This window comes from Acinonyx jubatus, chromosome A3 (assembly GCF_027475565.1).
Source record: "Acinonyx jubatus isolate Ajub_Pintada_27869175 chromosome A3, VMU_Ajub_asm_v1.0, whole genome shotgun sequence".
Classification (NCBI taxonomy): Eukaryota; Metazoa; Chordata; class Mammalia; order Carnivora; family Felidae; genus Acinonyx; species Acinonyx jubatus.
Genome location: NC_069388.1, coordinates 42,011,281 through 42,030,220, shown reverse-complemented (window position 1 = coordinate 42,030,220; position 18,940 = coordinate 42,011,281). Strand labels below are relative to the sequence as shown.

The following is an 18,940-nucleotide window of genomic DNA, read 5'->3' as shown; positions in this document are numbered from 1 at the left end:
AGGAATGAAGTAAATAGAAAATCTCAGCAAATTATAAAAATAAGAAGGCATCTCTTAAAAGCTCAAAGTGTGTACTTTCAGAAAAAATAGGCAGTTTTACATGGGTAAGGACAGGAGGAAGGTTGGGAGATGGAGGGAAAGGAAGACCTGACAGGCAGTAACAGACTGGTAGTGGTGAGCTTTCCAGTTGGGACCCATTTTTCCCCCACCCCGTTATTTTCTGCAGACCTCTGCCTCTCTCATGACTACCAGAGAGCTAGAAAACCTCATTGCCGGTGAAGTGCCCACTGCCAAGGCTGCTGGGTAATGTCAAGGCAGCACTAGAGCCCTGTGGGGGTATGGAGATGACACCAACACATGCAAACGGGTTGTCCAAGCTTGGAAATTTCCCTCATCACCCTTTTACCTCCCCTGCCTCTGGGGACTAAATAGTTCTATCCTGCTAAGGAGAGAGTATACTTGGAAGTCATCTGGAAGGGCGGGGCCTCCTGGTTGAGGTTGGGGGGTGGGGGGGTGCCCAGTTTGCAACCTCAGAGGTTCCCCAGCTTGGTGCATCTCTACCCATCTTCCCCCAGACTCTCCAGGAGTGGTACCCGTCCTCAACCCCTGCCCCAGGTATTCTATACAAACCCAGCCAGATGAAAACCCTAAGGACATATGTATGAGTCCACAGGTAAAGTTAATGAGATGGAGGAGGAATCCTAGCATTATGAAAGAAAAAGGCAACAAACTGAACAATTTCAAGCAAAAGAAGAAATAGGACAAGAAATTAAAATGAGCATAGTAAGTATTCTCAGATAAGGAAAGATACCGGGAGACCAAAAGCAAGAACAAGCAGTTATGGAAAAAAATGCAGACATTAGAAATATTCTTGAACTGGAAGATTCAATAGAGGGGCTGGACGATGAGACTGGATATATGTAAATAACAAAGATGCGAGTCTGAAGATGAGGTCAAGTAATTCACTGTCTCAAAATGCATCAAGAAAGGAGAAAGAAGATGCAAAAAACAAGAGAAGAATTTCAGAGACCTGGAAGATAGAGGAAAAGGATGAGTATCTATCTGTATATAGGAATCCCAGAATGGTGAAATCAGCAAACTAGGGAAGAAAATACTTGGAAATACTTTAGTGCTGCTACATTTTAAAAGTTAATTCTTGAATCCATCATTTCCACATTTATGTTTTGGGCCTATGATGTGCCAGCTCTTCAGAGCCATGAATAAGACAGACAAGGCTGCTGTGCAGTCCTGAAGCTTAAATCCTAGTCAGCTTCAGGCAAACAATGAACAACCAATCAAAGAAGTACTTCAGTGACCGTAAAACTGGGTGATGTGACAGAGGGTAACTGGGGGCGGGAAGGGCATGCTTAAATCAATGCTCAGAGAAGTCTCATCCAAAGAAACAGAATTTAAGCTGAGGCTTAAATGCCGAGAAGGACTCAATTGTGTGAAGATAGTGGGGAACATCCCAGGCAGATGGGCTGAGGTCAGCGTGTTCTAAAAACAGAAGGAAGACAGTGTGGCTGGAGCCTGGAGAGCCAGGGTGGGTGGACCCAAATGAGACTGAAAGTGTAACTATAATTACCAGATGATGTAGGACCGTGCAGACTATGGTAAAGAGATGAGGGTGGATTAATGAAAGGACTGAATTATTGCCCCTGTATAAAGCAATGTATTTATATTATTTTCAATTACATTAGGCTGTACCTAAGAAACGGACAAAATTCAACTATCTTTGACCTACGAAAGCAGGAGTTTTCTTTTTTTTTCTTTTTAGTAGGATGCACACCCAATGTGGGGCTTGAACTCATGACCCTGAGATCAAGAGTCACATACTCTACTAACTGAGCCAGCCAGGTGCCCCCAAAAAGTAGGACATTCTTGTGGTTCAATCTAATATACATCAATTAGTAGGAGTCCAAGCAGCCTGGCATTTTTAAAAGATATTTGCATCATCCTATCTATTATTACCACCTGAATTTCTTGTAGGAAAAAGAGGAGGTAAGTTAAAAAAAGTTTGTGTTTGGGGTCAAAGCAATTGTCTTATTTACATTCACAACAGGATGCTACTTTGAAATCTTTTTAGTTAGATTTGACATGTTTACTGGGTCCTACTGGGTGCCAGCTGTGGCCATGTTAGCTACCAGGAATACATGGGCCCTGCCACAAGGAGATCATGAGTGAAAACAGATTGATGCCAAGATAAACTTGGCCCAGGTTCCAGTGGGAATTCTCAGGATCCTACTGATGGGGCAGATCAAACCAGGGAGGTGTGACCAAATCTTAAGGAGTGGGGCATCCGGACAGGAAGGAAGTGAGCATTTGTTACCAACATGACTTCTCACTTAGGTTGGTGAATACAAATATGGAAGAGATGGCTAGGGGGCTGACTCAGAGGCTGATGATTGGGGGAAGAAAACACCTAATGTTCTTACCCAAAAATTAAACTCCATGGACCAAGGTACCTAGAAAGATACAGATGTAGGGATTTTTGTTTCTTGCTTTGGAAGAGGGGATGGTTATGATTTATACCCAGTTTTCCCTTCTGGGGGTGTGAGGCAGAATGTGAAATGGTGCTTCAGCCAAAGAACCCCAGCTCTCCCAGTGAGGAAATTTGGCGCATATTCAAGGACAGCTCTGCTAGAAACAGCTGAGGGACAATGGCCATGATGCGAAATTGGAGTGCCTTTTCGTATAACTTTTGCCTTTATCACTACAACTCCGGTATTTCTATCACCAGGCTCCCAAGAAGGTGTTTTATACCATTGGCACAAGTTCTGGTCTTGACTGGCTGTGTGACCTCTTAGGAGGTACACTTCTCTGAACCTCCTTATCCTCGCTTGCAAACTGAAGGTGTTAGGTTAACCCCTTTGGTTCTAAAGTGTAATGCCTGCACAATACAGAAAATTTCTTGAGTATCTAGGGCCATATTAGCAATTTGTGGAGTATCCTAGTAATACTAAAGCAGACCTCTGAATTTTGATTTATAAACTCTAGGCCTTGTGCTCTTGATACAAGGCCTGTTTTTACAGCAAAATCACTAAGTTGCTATAACTGTCCAGGTTGTGGACTCCTAGCGGGTCCCCATCTGGGGAAAAGAAGCTGATTGGCACAAAAGGGGCAAGCAGCACTAATGAAACACACTCTTATACGTAACTAAGGGCCACACATCACATCTTACAGTATTTTTCCCCCCTTCGGTCGGTGTAAATTCAGGCCCCCTTGCAAGATGTTCCACATTGGAGGTGGAAGGAATCACTTGCTCATTGGTATTCTCGCTCCAATGGAAAACCTTTCCTCCCACCCCTTGAGCCAGTGAGTCACTTCCGCCCTTGAAACCTCTACAGCTTCCTTTCCTTTCTGGCCCTGGCCTGGCCATTTGGAGAGGGGCCAGGCCGTCGGGCCAGAAGGTGTTCAGGCAGGAGGCAGCACACCTTGAATGGCTTTGAAATCTCAGGAGGATCCTCCCCATAGGAGAAAATATCTGTGTGGTCTGACAAATGCTGGGTGTTGGATTCCAGATTCCATGTTTTCCCTTTTATCTTAAAAACTCTAGGAAAGAAACTCCCATAGAAGGTAGTGCCTACCGCAGGTTTATTTTATGACTCATGGAAATTTCTTAAATGATAAATATTGGCTCAGCTATAGCCTGACATAAGAAACACTCAACTAGACCAGAGTCTATGGTTACAAGAAACAAGAAGAACGTGTTCAACAAATAAACTGTGACTCTGTATCCAAGCTTTCAGAGGAAAAAAAAGCAGAAAGTATTGCCTGGATTCCATGAGGTGGCTTGGCAAGCCACAATTTCATTTGTTTTTCTGGAGAACAAACTTTCCCAAGATGGTTGCAGTATCATCCTGGCCAGGAAACCGTTTCATATGCCTTTGGTTTTCTACTTTATTTAGTCCAGCCTCCTTTTGGCTAATATAATGAAAATGCTTCACCAACCATAAAAATTAATGAGGGTGAAGGAGGAAATATTTTCCCCTCAGAAAAAAAAAAAAGGAAAATAAATATTTTCTTTCCTGAGTAAAACTCCCTCTATCTCTGTGCATACACAAAGCTAGTCATTCTGCATAGATGTTAACAACCCAGACTATCAACTTGTTTCAAAGAAAATTCAGAAATTATGAGCCTTGGCGTGCCTGGGTGGCTCAGTCGAGTGTCCGACTTGGGCTCAGGTCATGATCTCACGGTTCTTGGGTTCGAGCCCTGCATCGGGCTCTGGGCTGACAGCTCAGAGCCTGGAGCCTGCTTCGAATTCTGTGTCTCCCTCTCTGTTTGTTCCTCCCCTACTCACATGTGTCTCTCTTTCTCTCAAAAATAAATAAAAGATTTAAAAAATTAAAAAATAAATAAATAAATAAATAAATAAATAAATAAATAAATAATGAGCCTTAAATATGGCTCCTCCTGAGTAGGTTTTATTTCTCACAAAACGAAGTCAGCATTACCTTCCCATCAGCTGGTTTTATCTTCTAAAGAAAATGTGAATAGTAATATCCATACCCAATGAAAAGGCTAGCGTCACAACTTATCAAACCTAGTACTGAGTAGCTTGAATCTACCTTTTGCTAGCAGGTTTATCCTGTATAACTGTTGTAGGTTTGTTAACAGAGCAGCATTACTTGTAATGTTGTTTTTTTTTAATTTTTTAAATTTTTTTAACATTTATTTATTATTGAGAGACAGACAGAGCATGAGCATGGGAGGGGCAGAGACAGGAGGAGACACAGAATCTGAAGCAGGCTCCAAGCTCTGAGCTGTCAGCACAGAGTCCAACGCGGGGCTCAAACTCACAAACTGCAAGATCATGACCTGAGCCAAAGTCGGACACTTAACCAACTGAGCCACCCAGGTGCCCCATTTTTCTTTTTAAGTTTATTTATTTATTTGAGAGAGCAGGGAAAAGAGGCAGAGGAAGGAGGAGAGAGAAAAGCAGGCTCCGTGCCCAGCTCAGAGCCCCACTTAGGGCCCCATCTCACAACCATGAGAACATGACCTGAACTGAAACCAAAGTCAGATGCTTAACCAACCAACCAAGCCACCCAGGCACCCCTACTTGTAATGTTCTTTAGAATTGGCTATCCCAACACACACACACACACACACACACACACACACTTTATAGAAGACTGGGGTCACGATAAATACATGGTGAGGAGGATTAATAAATAAAGTGAGAAAAGACTTAGGCCATAATTCCATGCTTCAAATAGAGCAGCCAAAGAGATTGGGTCCCAAGCCAGGGCCCTGGGAGGAGGAAGAACCAAATATGAAAAGGTGTTTTTAGTAAATCTGCCAGCCCATGCTGATAACTCTCCTAAAACCAGTCACAGGCATTCATACCTCCCTTGGGGAAGAGGAGACCATGTTGGGATAGCCGTGGACACCCAGAGCCAAGACTCTAGAGCACATTGCAGAGGACATTGGACGGCAGAGAAACCACTGAAGGCCATTCCATAGGCTCTTGTAGAAACCACCATGAGGTAGGAGAGTAACAAGGTGGCCGGCATGATCTGGAACCCGAGTGCAATGGGAAGGGGTATGCAACAAGACACTGCATCCGACTGCCCTTTGCCCCAGCCGCTGAGAAACTTATCTCAAGTTTCTCCAGAGAGAGAAACTGCGAGAGCCAGATTAATCAGGGAGATGCACCATGGGGCCTGGTGTCGATACTGAGGAAACGGGACTTCCCCTCTGGAAAGCCATGGCTCTATGTATTTTTCCTCCCTTTGCTTCTCTGCTCATCTTATATTAATAAGCCTTGCAACCTGATGGGAAGGGAGCTTTCCCCACTGGAGAGGCCGTGGCAGGAGTGTCTCTGCAGGTAGTCAAGGTGATGCTGGCAACCACAGAGGCAGCAGTTGTGGGGAGGGCTCGGCAAGATCACCTTGCTTGCTGCGCTGAGAGAGAGGGAGCCCCCTGGGCCCTGAGCCAGGACAGAGATGGGCCCTGGGTCATTCTGGTGGTTAAGCCAAAGAGCAGTAGAAATAATTACAGAATGGAAATTGCTTTGTTGCATTTTTTTCCTAGTTATTAAAAAAAATGCAAGTTTGTTAGGAAAAGAAAAAACAACCCTGAAAAGAGAAAGAAAATAAGGGTTCCAAGGTCATCGTTCCAACACCTTTTTGTCCAATAATTAAAAAGAATTAAAAGGGCGCCTGGGTGGCTCAGTTGGTTAAGTGTCCTACTTCGACTCAGGTCATGATCTCACGGTATGTGGGTTTGAGCTTCACGTCGGGCTCTGTGCTGACAGCTCAGAGCCTGGAGTCTGCTTCAGATTCTGTGTCTCCCTCCCTCTCTTTCTCTCTCTCTCTCTGCCGCTCCCCTGCTCACACTCTGTCTCTCTCTCTCTCTCAAAAATAAACATTAAAAAAACTTCTAAAAAAAGAATTAAAAATTTTAATTATACAAATTGTCTAAGAATACCTTCTCCTTATTTTTTTTAAAAAAAGAAAAAGGCCACATAGAAAACTTCACCTTCACTGCCCTGCATTTCTTGGCCCCTCACCAAAATTAAGCCCTGTCGTTGGTGTGGAATGTGTCCTCCAGAGTTTGTGTTGTACATCCATACTCCATACCACACATTTGCACATATGCACATACACCATTGATGGACTAACACAGACACAGTTTTCGTATTCCTATGATTTAAAAAAAAAATGTTAATAGTACTCTTCATCATCAGCTTGCTTCCCTATGCTTGGAAGGCAACCAAATGGCTTGCTTTATCACTTCTCTCAGGTCTGTGCTCAGATGTCACCTCCTCAGTGAGGCTTTCCCTGATTACCCTGCCTAAAATTACCACACACAGCTAACCTTCCAGTTCCTTTCTCTGCTTTATGTTTCTCCATAACATTCATCATCAAACCTCCCACATTTTTCACTTGTTTTTCTTATCTACTTTCTATTCCTCCCCCCCCCCCATTTAAATATAAGGTCCACGAGAACAGGGATTTTAAACCATTTTTTTCACTTCTGTATTCCTAGTGCCTAGAAGAGTGTTAACACATAGTGAGTTGTGAATAAATATTTGTTGAATAAGTAAATGAGTAAGTTCCAAAGAGTTGGTGGGAAGACATGGCAGGTGTAGACACCATGCCTACAGGGCAGCGGCCATCTTGTGAGCACAGACACCAAGCCACACACTGAGGACCGCAGAGTGAAGAGTGGTCCAAGATACCAGCCCTGAACTGCCTAACTCTAGACTCTGTGCCTGAAGACAAAAAGCAGATCTTATTTGGTTAAACTATTGTTGGCTACCTGCTGTGTGCACCTGCATGCAATCCTAGCTGATACCTACTCAGAAAAATTGAGATGTTTTCTGAGGGTAGAAAGAGAAGAGGGCTGGGGACAGAACCCGCAGGAACTCCAGTAGTTCAAAGATGTGAAGCTCAAGAGGATCCCTTCAAGAGGCTAAGAAACTGAAAACCCAGAAGCAAGTGCAATAACGGGCGTAAGAAAGGGAGCTTCAAGGGGCACCTGGGTGGCTCAGTCGGTTGAGCGTCTGACTTCAGCTCAGGTCATGGTCTCATGGTTCATGAGTTTGAGCCCCGCATCGGGCTCTGTGCTGACAGCTCAGAGCCTGGAGCCTGCTTCCGATTCTGTGTCTTCCTCTCTCTCTAACCCACTCGCGTTCTGTCTCTGTCTCTCTCAAAAATAAATAAACATTAAAAAAAAAAAAAAAAGAAAGAAAGGGTGCTTCAAGAAGGGGAATGTAGTCAGCAGACTCAAATATTGATGAGCAGTCCTGGAGGGGAAATGGCATGTTGGACTGTGAACTTGGGGGCGGACGTTGAGAGAGTGTCTTTCTGAGGACTCCTATTTTCCCCATGAAGCAGCAGACATAACCATGTGTGGTGGCTAATTTTATGTGTCAAGTTGATTAGGCTTTGGTGCTTGATGGCTTGGTCAAATTCTAGTGAAGACACTGATGTGAAGATATTTTGTAGATGTGATCAGCATAATCAGTAGACATGGACTGATCCGCATCCACTCGACTGAAGTCCTGAACAGCAAAATCTGAGATTTTCTGGAGAAGGAATTAGCTCAAGGATGTAACGATAGAAATCTTCCCTGGGGGTGCTTAGGTTTCTCAGTTGGTCCAGACATCTACATCTCAGCTCAGATCTTGATCTCAGGGTCATGAATTCAAGCCCCGCATTAGAGCTTGGAGCCCAGCGTGGAGCCTACTTAAATAGATAGATAGATAGATAGATAGATAGATAGATAGATAGATAGATAAAACAAAATAAGCTTTCCTGAATATCCAGCCTGCTGACCTGCCCTACAGATTTCAAACTCAAGACTGCAATCTCACCTCTTACTGGAAATGCCAGCCTGCCCTACAGATTTCAGACTTTCCAGCCCCAACAATTGCATAAGCCAACTCCTTGAAATAACCACCTCCCATATATATATATATATATATATATATATATATATATATATATATATTCTGATGTGTATTTTGATGAATAGTGAAATTGAACATCTTTTCATGTATTTGGCCATGTGCCTTCTGTAAACTTGAACATTTCATATCAAACTCTAAAGTAATTCTTTGCTTCAGAACCATGAGCTACTTATATATGGTTCTTTTTCCTTTCATTTGAAAATGTCACAAATGGCTGATTTCTGAAACAGGTAAACGTCTCAGCTGATCTTGTCCTTCACTTTTCTGCTGGCTTTTTGTCTTTTTGTTCTTGATTTGTAATTTCCATTACCTAGTACTTTGTCTTTTGTGTAATACGCAAACCATCCCCCTGTGTTTATTTTTGCTTTTAACATTGTTTAGGGTTTATTGTTCTTTATTGTGGTTTTTTTGTTTTTTTTTGTTTTTCTGTTTTTTTTTTGTAACACAAAACAGTTTACGTTTTAGATAGGCAAATCTTCCAATCTTTTCCTCTGAGGCAGTCATTTGTCTTTAGAAACGTTGGCCTCGGGGAGCCTGGATGGCTCAGTCGGTTAAGCGTCCGACTTCGGCTCAGGTCATGATCTCACGGTCTGTGAGTTTGAGCCCCATGTTGGGCTCTGTGCTCATAACTCAGAGCCCAGAGCCGTTTCAGATTCTGTGTCTCCCTCTCTCTGACCCTCCCCCCTTCAAACTCTGTCTTTCTCTGTCTCACAAATAAACATTAAAAAAAATCTTAAAAAAAAAAAAAAAAAAGAAACATTGGCCTTTCTGCTTTCACATGAAGAAGACACAAACAATCAGATTATCCAACAGATACATTGTACAGTTTAGGAATGGAGTTTATGGTGTTCATTACTGTTTTAGTGTCAAACCTCTGGATGCATGGGAAAGTCTTAATATATTATTTTTCCTAAAAACGCAAATGGTTTCGTTTACTGAAAAAGCCAGTTATTGGAACTGCTAAGAGTTTGGTGACTTTTGAAAAAAGAGGGATGTTTTCCTTTTCCATTAAGGCTTGGGTCTTCCACAGAACTGTGAAAAACACTGGATACCTCCCTAGCTTTGGGTGATGGATATTGAGGAAGAGTAAGCCGTTCAGAGCAGAATTAGGGTTGAAACTCCATCTATTATTCTCAACATTGTGTTGATTTAATGGGCACTTACATACAAATGTTTTTAAGTTACATGATTTATTTCTTAATACCTCCATTAAAACCAGCATAGAATGAACACAGTTTTTTGTTTTGCTCTGTTGTATTATTGTCACTTAAGGGTTGACCCATTAAAACAAATATATAAACTTCAGAGGTGTCTCGGTGGCTCAGTCAGTTGAGCGTCAGATTTTAACTCAGGTCATGATCTCGCCGTTCGTGAGTTTGAGCCCCATGTCAGGCTCTGTGCTTAACAGCTCAGAGCCTGGAGCCTGCTTTGGATTCTGTGTCTCCCTCTCTCTCTGCCCCTCCCCTGATCATGCTCTGTCTCATTCTCTCCCCCCCCCCCCCAAATAAATAAAGATTTAAAAAAACCCAAAACATCCCAACTCTTGATTTCAGCTCAGGTCATGATCCTAAGCTCATGAGATCAAGCCCTGCATTGGGCTCTGTGCTGACAGCATAGAGCTTGCTTGGGATTCTCTCTCTCCTCTCTCTCTTTGCCCCTTCTCTTGCTCATTCTTTCTCTCTCTCAAAAGAAATAAACATTAAAAAATAAATAAAGGAACTCCAGCTCATTTAATGATCTGAAAACAGTGATGCAGGGCTCTAGTAGCTGCTGCCAGTTCCCCTCCCGTGTCCCCTTCCACTCTCTCACGCTGAAGGCTGCAAACTCTGAACTTCCTGCCATTTTCTGTCCCGTGTCCTAGAGGGTGAATGCCCTTGGGAGCAGTTCCCAACCAAAGATGGACAGGGAGCTGTGGATAAGTACCCAGCTTCCTCCCTGCTTGGGTGGGATAGTTCTGTGGGGTGTCCTGTTCTGTCTCCTAGAGGTCCCAGATACAGGGAGCTCCTGCTGCCCACAGAGGTAGTGGTGATGACACCCCCGTGACTGGCCACCTTCCCTTCCTGCCTTACGTCCCCCATTCATCCACTGCTATGACATGATCATCTCCCAAATACACCACTTGTGCTCAGAGGCTGTTTCTGGGGGATTCCAAACTAAGACAAATGCTTAAAGTCCATCAGCCTATATGCAAAAAAAAATAATAATAATCGCTAATGTCTATTAAGCACTTACTATGTGCCACCCATCATTCTGAACACATTATGTAGCCCTCACAACATCTTTTGGGAACTACTATCACCCCCAGTTTCTAGATGGGGCATGTGAGGCTTAGAGAGATTAAGTCTCTTTTCTGAGACCATGTAGGTAATGGGTCACAAAGAATTATTATAGTTTATTATTTATTTTTGAAAGAGAGAGCGCAAGTAAGGGAGAGGCAGAGAGAGAGAATCCCAAGCAGGCTCTGCACTCTTAGTGCAGAGCGCGACATGAGGCTCAAACTTAAGAAACCCTGAGATCACGACCTGAGCCAAAATCAGGAGTCAGACGCTTAACCAACTAAACCACTCAGGCACGCCATGGGTTGCAGAGAATTTAAACCTAGACCATTGAACTCAAGTGTCCATGATTTTAGTCCATACATCCTATGGCACAGTGTATCAGTTTACTTCAAATAACTTCACTGGTACATTATTTAATAGGCCTTGGGAGGGCATTTTGCTGATAGTTGAGCTGACTGATTTTTTTTGCAGTCCCCAGCAATCGTAATGTTGCCTAACTTGGATCATCTGCACTCATCCAACTGAAGTCCGAGTCACTGCAAGAAGCTTCTGTTTTCTTTCAACCACGTCAAGAAGTTTTCTCCTGGCTCTTCTAACATGTGAGTCTGTTTTTGCTGCTAACTGCAGTTCGTGCTGTTTTTGTCAGACCTAGCTGCCCAGCTTACAATTTATTGTATGATAAAGGTCACCATTTAATGCCCTAATAATCAGCTGAGCGGATCCAGGATTTTAGCTGGATGTGATGTTGTGCAAGGCACGTTCATTATTGGTTTGAAAGGCAGCATTTCACGGGCTCTGGATGACCGTTATTTGAACTGAAATAGTCTTCCAGCCGCTGACCTTATCAAGTTTTTTTCTTTGTTACACGGCAAAATATTATGCTTTCCTTCTGGTCCCACTGTCGGTCTTCAGAAAGAGTAAAACAAAGGTTTTGTGGTTCCTAGAAAATGTTATAAAATTGTTTCCCAAGTTAGGTCATTGCAGTTGCAAAATTCTTGTTTTGGTCAAACACTTGGCCAAAAACAACAGAGGCAGTGGTCAGTCATTATTTCAGGAAAAAGAAATCTTGGGCTTTGCTAAGGATTGCTACCTTCCTTTCCACTGGAACAGAGACAAAGTCCTCCAGCTGGGCCTAAACTAGTCTTGAGATCAATCTCTTTCTCTCCTTGCAGAGATACACTTTAATTTACTGGCTGATTTCCCTAGGTTTTGAAATGGCCCCATAAAATTTTGGAAGGCATTTTAACTTTATAAGGCAATTATAGGAAATTAATTGTCAGAAACTTCTTGAGTCAACTCGAAATCAAAACAAACCATTTTCTCAGGCTGTAGACTCTAATTCTGCTCTAATTTTTTTAACTGAGTATTTGAATTTAGAGGGCTTTTTTCAATAATGTACTTAGGAAGGCTGGTTCTCCTCTTTGAGTTTGCAGGGATTGAAGAAAGAACAAGTTTCTACCCATCAATTTCAGCCCCTGTGTTATAGCAAATACTCGGCGCCCAGGAAGAGACAAGCAACAAGCGCTAGGGAATCAGAAAAGACTTTTTATTTGTCACTGGTGCCGGCCCAGCGGAGTCAACTCCAAAGGCTGAGCATCTGGCTTGGGTTATACTGATCTTTTATACATATGTGCTTCCGGGTTGGGCGGGACTAGTATACTCAAGCTTCAGATTCCTGGCTTCTGGCTGATGTAAGAGGAAAGCAAGATTGCAGAAGCCAAAAGCATGCAGGGGGACTATCTGGCCTTGGACATCTGTCTGGCCCTTTTTATTTGCGTTTACCAGCTTTCCTTCTCAATTGGAGAGATGGATCAGTATTATTTCATAGTTAACATGATTCCAGTGAATGTTGAACAGCTGAGTTTCAAGGGAAGAAATGTCTTTATAGTGTTCGTCAACTCCTGTGGTGTGAAAACTCCCACTATTGCTGATTTCAAGCTATCAGTGAGGTGTTAACCAGCAACCCAAATTCCTGGAAATAAAATAGTTGGGTCTTATGAGCTCCTGAGAGGCAGCTCCAGAATAATACTGCAAGTGACTCAGCCAAATAGTGCCCCAAATGCAGGCTTGGGGACACTGGTGTGTTGTCCCTGCGATGTCCTGGAATTGGCCTTAGAGGTCACTAGGATATCACATAGCAAATCGTGACAAAAAGTGGCATTTTCAGATCCAGTGTGTGTGTTACCCAAAAACCCAGGTTAGTTTGAAAAAATAATGTACCCCGGAGAGCTGGACCCTAAATGTCCCGTTTAATTCTCATCCTTTCAGATTCTAAGTCCTATGATTAGGGTCATTGAGGATAATCCAGAAGGCATTTTAGACACAGGGGCCACTCACAGCTCTGTGGCTTGTTTAAACTGCTATGTTCAGCACAGGCTGACCACAGAACAGAACAAGCAGCTGGAATCCAGCTTGGATGCCACCCTTTGTAATGGACTACGTTTCAGGTTTACATCTGAAAAGCCACAGAGGCTGAGGATGCCTCGGGAATGTCTTCATTATCTATCACTTGAGGGCATCTCTTCTTTTTATTCATCTTCTTAAAATAGAAAGCTCTTTTTCAAGGAAGTTTTTTTTTCTTTTATTGTGTCTAGTCATTCTGCTGACTAGTGCACTGTTTTCTTTCTTAACGAATGGATTTTTGTCCTGTCCCTCTATATTCCTTCTAACGATGGGAGACAACAGAAATCTAGTCATCACAGTGGAGAGCAAAGCAAATTTCAACTGAGGGCTGCTTACAAAATTTGACTACATCTTTTGAAACAGCCCAGTCAGCAAACGTGGAGTAAGAGGGCCAGGCCTCTGGTACAGCTATTGATAAGAGCGTCGAGCTTCGTCTTTGGCCAAGCGATACTCAGCTTCCCCATCTGAAAGTTTCAAGATGAAACTTCCCAACACTCAAAAACTTTGTCTTGATTTCAAGTTTCTTTCTAAGTTTCATTTGTTGTTTAATTCATTTTAGCGGATACAGTGTTTCAGAAGCTTTACTGGTTGATGAATGAGATTTTGCATCCGCCAGGGTTCTTCTGTATCTGGCGGGAAATAAACGGTATAAACAAAGAGCTTAACTGAAGAGAATTTAATGAAGAGACAACCTCCAGAGCTGTGAGCAGGGTTAAGGGAATCATCAAAGCGTGATAAAGGGCCCAGAACTAACAACAGCAGGAAGCATGAGATGCCATGAAGGGGTGATTTTGCTAGAGGGGAGAGGGAAACAGGAAGGAAGTCTCTGTGATCTCCTGCCAGCGACCCCCATTTGCGAAACCCTACAGGAAGACCGAGGGCACGGAGTCAGGTGAAGCAATCTAGGAGGGCTAACCTTCTAGGGTTTCCAGCAGCCTGGGGAAGGATGGAAGATGGATCCCTGGACCAATCCTCTGGTGGAGAGTGGGCACTGTAGAATGAACGGCATTGACATCTGCCTTGCCTTTAAAGAGCTCTAGGCTAGTTAGAACAATCGCGTGAGCAGGTCTGCCTGGGTAGTGGAGAGGTGGAGCCTTAGCCAGGAGCCTTAGAGAGGCATCTTGGCTAAGCCTATGGTGGGCTCAGGTGTGTGGAACTGAAGACCTCTCAATAGTCTTCTTCATAAATTAATTTGCATGAGCTGATGGGTGGGTGTGGGGGGTTGTTCAAGGGAGTAAGGAAGATATTGCTTTCCAAAACCAAGGGGCAAAGACAAATGAAGAAAAGGATGGTATCTGCTGGGTGAGAAGAAAAGTCAGAAGACAAAAATATTAGATAAATGAAGGGGTAGGAGTTAGTAAGTGTCAACCATGAGCTGGTGGTAGAGAGTGGAGTAGTAGGGTAATTCACATCATTACAGTCGTTTTGCAAATGAGCTAACAAGGAAGATGGTTGGAATAGGTAGTTCTTTGAATTTTGGTCAGGCTCATATGCCCGCTGAACAATGGCGCTCTTACTCAAACAGGCTATTGTTACAAATTTCACTGGAAAACTTCATGTGGAGTTTAAGTCCAAGAATTGAAGGTTAGAGCTTAAAATATACAGTCTTAGCATCCCTTACTATACTTTCAAACTGTGTGCAGAGTCTGAAAATAGTGGATAAAGTAGCTTGGAATATCATCCCTCCCAATTTCAGGTTAAAGCTATAAAGTTGGGTGAACTTGAGAAGATAAGAATATCTTCTCTTATGAAATAGTTAAATCAGTTCCTCTTGATATCCATGGGAAAGTAGGTATGGCCCTATAAAAATGATATACCAGATGTATGCTTCAATCTGTGAATGTATATTTCTATCAGAAATGCCTTCGTGGATATGTGTGCCTAATTCCTTGGTATCCGTTTCCTAAGTAGTACAAACCAGGGGCTTGCACATCCTCCTTTTAGGGCAAAATGGGCATGCCGATTGGCCAACTGTGACTCCATGATACATCAAACCACTTGACAATCTATTCCCAGAAGAAAAGGAGCTGTGGTTCAGATGTAGGCTGACCCAGCTTAAGAGTGGTGGTGGGTCTCTTTAATGATATCTTAAAGAGAAGTACAGAGCAGAAATATGAATAGCGTGGCTAGCTTTAAATTCACAAGAAATTATAACTGTGAAAGAGCCTTCTCCAAACTTGGTCCTGAGGATGGCGCCTGCTGGGACAATGACTCATTTCTGCGTCCCTGAGGTCATGGGTATGGTCACTTTTCATGTATGACCAGAATGATGATGAATGAGCAGGTGTAGCAATGTCTAAGAGACATTCCGAGGTAGTGCCCCATTGTCTGGTGTTCAGGGAAGGTAAGTCCACATGTATTTCAAAAGCCCTTCATTATTAGTGGTGTTAAACTCCCACCATAATCATCAGTGAAACCCTGGTTGCTGAGACCATGATACCATCTCATAAATCAAAGGAGCAAGGAGCATTTTTGTATTTTCTTGCTGTTACTAAGAAATATCTATTCTCAGCACAATTTTCCCAGAGGTGTTTGGGATTTGGGGAGGGGAGTGATTTTTCTTTTGTTATAATTTCAAATTTATAGAAACGTTGCATATGCCCTTTACCCAAACCTACCAATTATTTACATTTTTCTCCATTTGCTTTTTTATTCTCTGTATTTGTTTTTATACGTGTGTATTGTATATGCATGTATATTACTTATTTTCTGACCAAATGAGGGTAAATTGGACACTGTGACTCATTATTCTTTAAACTAGCATGTATTTCCTAAGAACAAGGTCATTTTCTTACATGCCATAGTACAATTACCAAAAGCAGCCATTTTTAAAAAAATTTTTTTTTTTTAACGTTTATTTATTTTTGAGACAGGGAGAGACAGAGCATGAACAGGGGAGGATCAGAGAGAGGGAGACACAGAATCTGAAACAGGCTCCATGCTCTGAGCTGCCAGCACAGAGCCCAACGCGGGGCTCGAACTCACGGACCACGAGATCATGACCCGAGCCGAAGTCGGCCGCTTAACCGACTGAGCCACCCAGGCGCCCCCAAAGCAGCCATTTTAACACTTGTAATAATATTATTGTTATTATTTGAATGTTTATTTATTTTTGAGAGAGAAAGAGAGCACGAGCAGGGGAGGGGCAGAGAGAGAGACAGGGAGACACAGAATCTGAAGCAGGCTCTGGCTCTGTGCTGACCAGAGCCCAGTGTGGGGCTCGACCCCACCAATGATGGTGAGATCATGACCTGAGCCGAAATTGGACGTTTAATGGACTGAGCCACCCAGGTGCCCCAACACTTGTAATATTATTATCTAATTTGTATTCCTTATCCAAATTTCACCGATCATCACAATAATAATCCTTTATAGCTTTTTTTTCTTAGTCTAAAATCCTATTCAGTATAGGATTGTGCGTTGCATTTAGTTGTCATGCCTTGTCCTGGTGCCCATCAGTCGAAAAGCCCAAGGAACATATCTGTCATCCAACAAATTTGGGTTTGTTGATTCTTACTTCAGTTTCTGTACCAGACCCTGAGAAAGGCTGGTTGGTGCTCAGTGCCCTCCTGCCTTTGATAGTGTTTGAATTTGCGGCTTTACTTTCCCGGAAGTCTTCATAGTTATCCGTGTGTGTGCAGCTGGAGATTGAGACTTGCTTCTGATGTTTCCCCATCTGTTATTACTCTTCATGCGGACTCATCACTTACAGGGTAGCTAAGCATACTATGAAGGCTGGGGCCTGATGGGGAGGCCACCCTAAGAGAGCAGGGGCTGGGGAGCCAGGGGTCTGCCCTTTCCCTTGGGTTTGCTGATCACCCTACTGGAAATGAAGCTTTCCAGGATGGCTTGTCTTTGGGGTCGATCCAGTTTTGTGGAAAGGCTTCAGGCTGTTCATCTGCACGTCCTTCTGTCCGCTTTGCAATCAACAATCGCTCTCTGGGCGACCAGGAGGCAGGGTGTTCACTCTGAGGGCGGAGTGGCCCTCTTGTGGCAGACATTTATATATCCTGGGAAATGGATGGCCTATAAAAGAAGAGCAAACGGAAGAATCAGAATGTTAGAGCAGTATATCGGTTTGCTTGGGCTGCCATAACAAAGAAACACAGACTGGGTGGCCTCAACAGCAGAGATTCACTTTTTTTTTTTTTTATAGCTGTGGAGTCTTGAAGTCTGAGACCGAGGTATCGGCAGAGTTGGTTTCTCCTTGGCTGCAGATGGCCACCTTCTCCCTGTATCCTCACATGGTCTTCTCTCTGTATGTATGTCTGTGTCCTCATCTACTCTTCTTATAAGGACACCAGTCACACTGGATTAGGGCCCACTCATATGACCTCATTTTACCTTAATTACCTCTTTAAAGGCCCTATCTCCAAATACGGTTTCATTCTAAGGCCCTGGGGGTTAGGACTAAAATGTGGTTTATTTATTTTTATTCTTTATTAATTTTTTTAATGTTTATTATTTATTTTGGGGGGGGCAGGGATAGAGAGCGAGGGAGATACAGGATCCAAAGCAGTCTCCAGGCTCTGAGCTGTCAGCAGAGTCCAACATGGGGCTCAAAGCCATGAACCGTGAGATAGTGACCTGAGCCAAAGTCAGATGCTCAATTGACTGAGCCACCCAGGTGCCCCTAAAACGTGAATTTTAGAGGACACAATTTGGCCCCTAACAAGCAGAAAGGAGATCTTAGAGATTGTTTTGCTCAAATCCATCATTTTAGAAAACAGATTAACTGAATTGTTCAAGACCACACAACTAGAAAACAGCAGAGACCCGGCATTTACATGAATGTTCTATACTACTCTTTGTGTCTGGAAAAAGCCCACAGCAAACTCAGGATGTATGTAAACTGAAAGAGAAAGCTCAAAGTTGTAGAATATGAAGTTGACTAAAAGGCAAACATCTATGCCTATTTTACTCAGGCTTTTAAAATAGTTGTTCAGTTCTTTAATCAAGAATGCTAATTAAAAATTTTAAGAAGCACCATATATGCAATTAGCTTTAAATGACAATAAGATGTGATGAATATAAAACCTGGTATATGACACGAGTATCCGATTATGTACATATATGTGTTCTTAGATGACTGTCATCACCATGCATCTGGTATTTTGTTTTTCTGCTCCCCTTCATGTTTGTTATAAACATTCTCACTTATATCATCATGTCTTCCACATGCTTATAATGGTTATAGACCATTTTCTCCTGTTGTTACTACACAGTTGGCTAAACCATCTTCCTCTCTGTCCTTCTCTTTCTCTCTTTGCTGTTACACACATATATATGGCTATAAGGTAAAGGAAGTGATGTTTATTAAATGCCTACACTGCAAAATGCTTAACATAGAAGAGGATTGGGATTTCCACAAACGGTTTTGAAAGTAATTTCCAACTTTCTTTGAGAAATTGCGATTATACAACACCCATATATCCTTTACCAAGATTGACGTATTGTCACTATTTTGCCTCATCTCCTTTCTCTCTCTTTCTCCATACATTTTTATGTTTATGTCTATGTTTATATTTACACATGTCGTGCTTTTCAGAACTTATTTTATTTTATTTTGCTTTTCAGCATTTTTTCAGAGTAAGTTGCATACATCATGTGTTTCACCCCTAGATGGCTAAGAATATATTTTCTAAGAATAAAGATATCACTTTACTTAACTGTGCTATAGTCAGAAACTTCAGTGAATTTAACATTGACACAATTCTTTTACCTAATTGAGTGTCCATAGTCTAATTTTGTCAAGGGATCTAGCAATGACCTTTATAGCACTTTCTTCTCTTCCAAATGTAGGATGGGGTCTAGGAACAGTATTGCATGTAGATGC

At 42.6% G+C, this 18,940-nt stretch overlaps 1 protein-coding gene across 7 annotated transcripts in view; it reads left to right on the top strand.

Moving 5' to 3' along the window:
• Window positions 1-18,940, top strand: part of BFSP1 (beaded filament structural protein 1) — a 70,117-nt gene that overhangs the window by 5,565 nt on the left and 45,612 nt on the right. For all 7 annotated transcript variants that reach the window (XM_027069529.2, XM_027069528.2, XM_053200280.1 and 4 more), the window contains exon 3: window positions 11,173-11,300. Coding sequence is in view for 1 of the 7 variants with exons in the window: in XM_027069531.2 (XP_026925332.2) it covers window positions 11,299-11,300 (2 nt within the window). In the remaining 6 variants the exon portion in view is untranslated. The remainder of the gene's footprint in view (window positions 1-11,172; window positions 11,301-18,940) is intronic.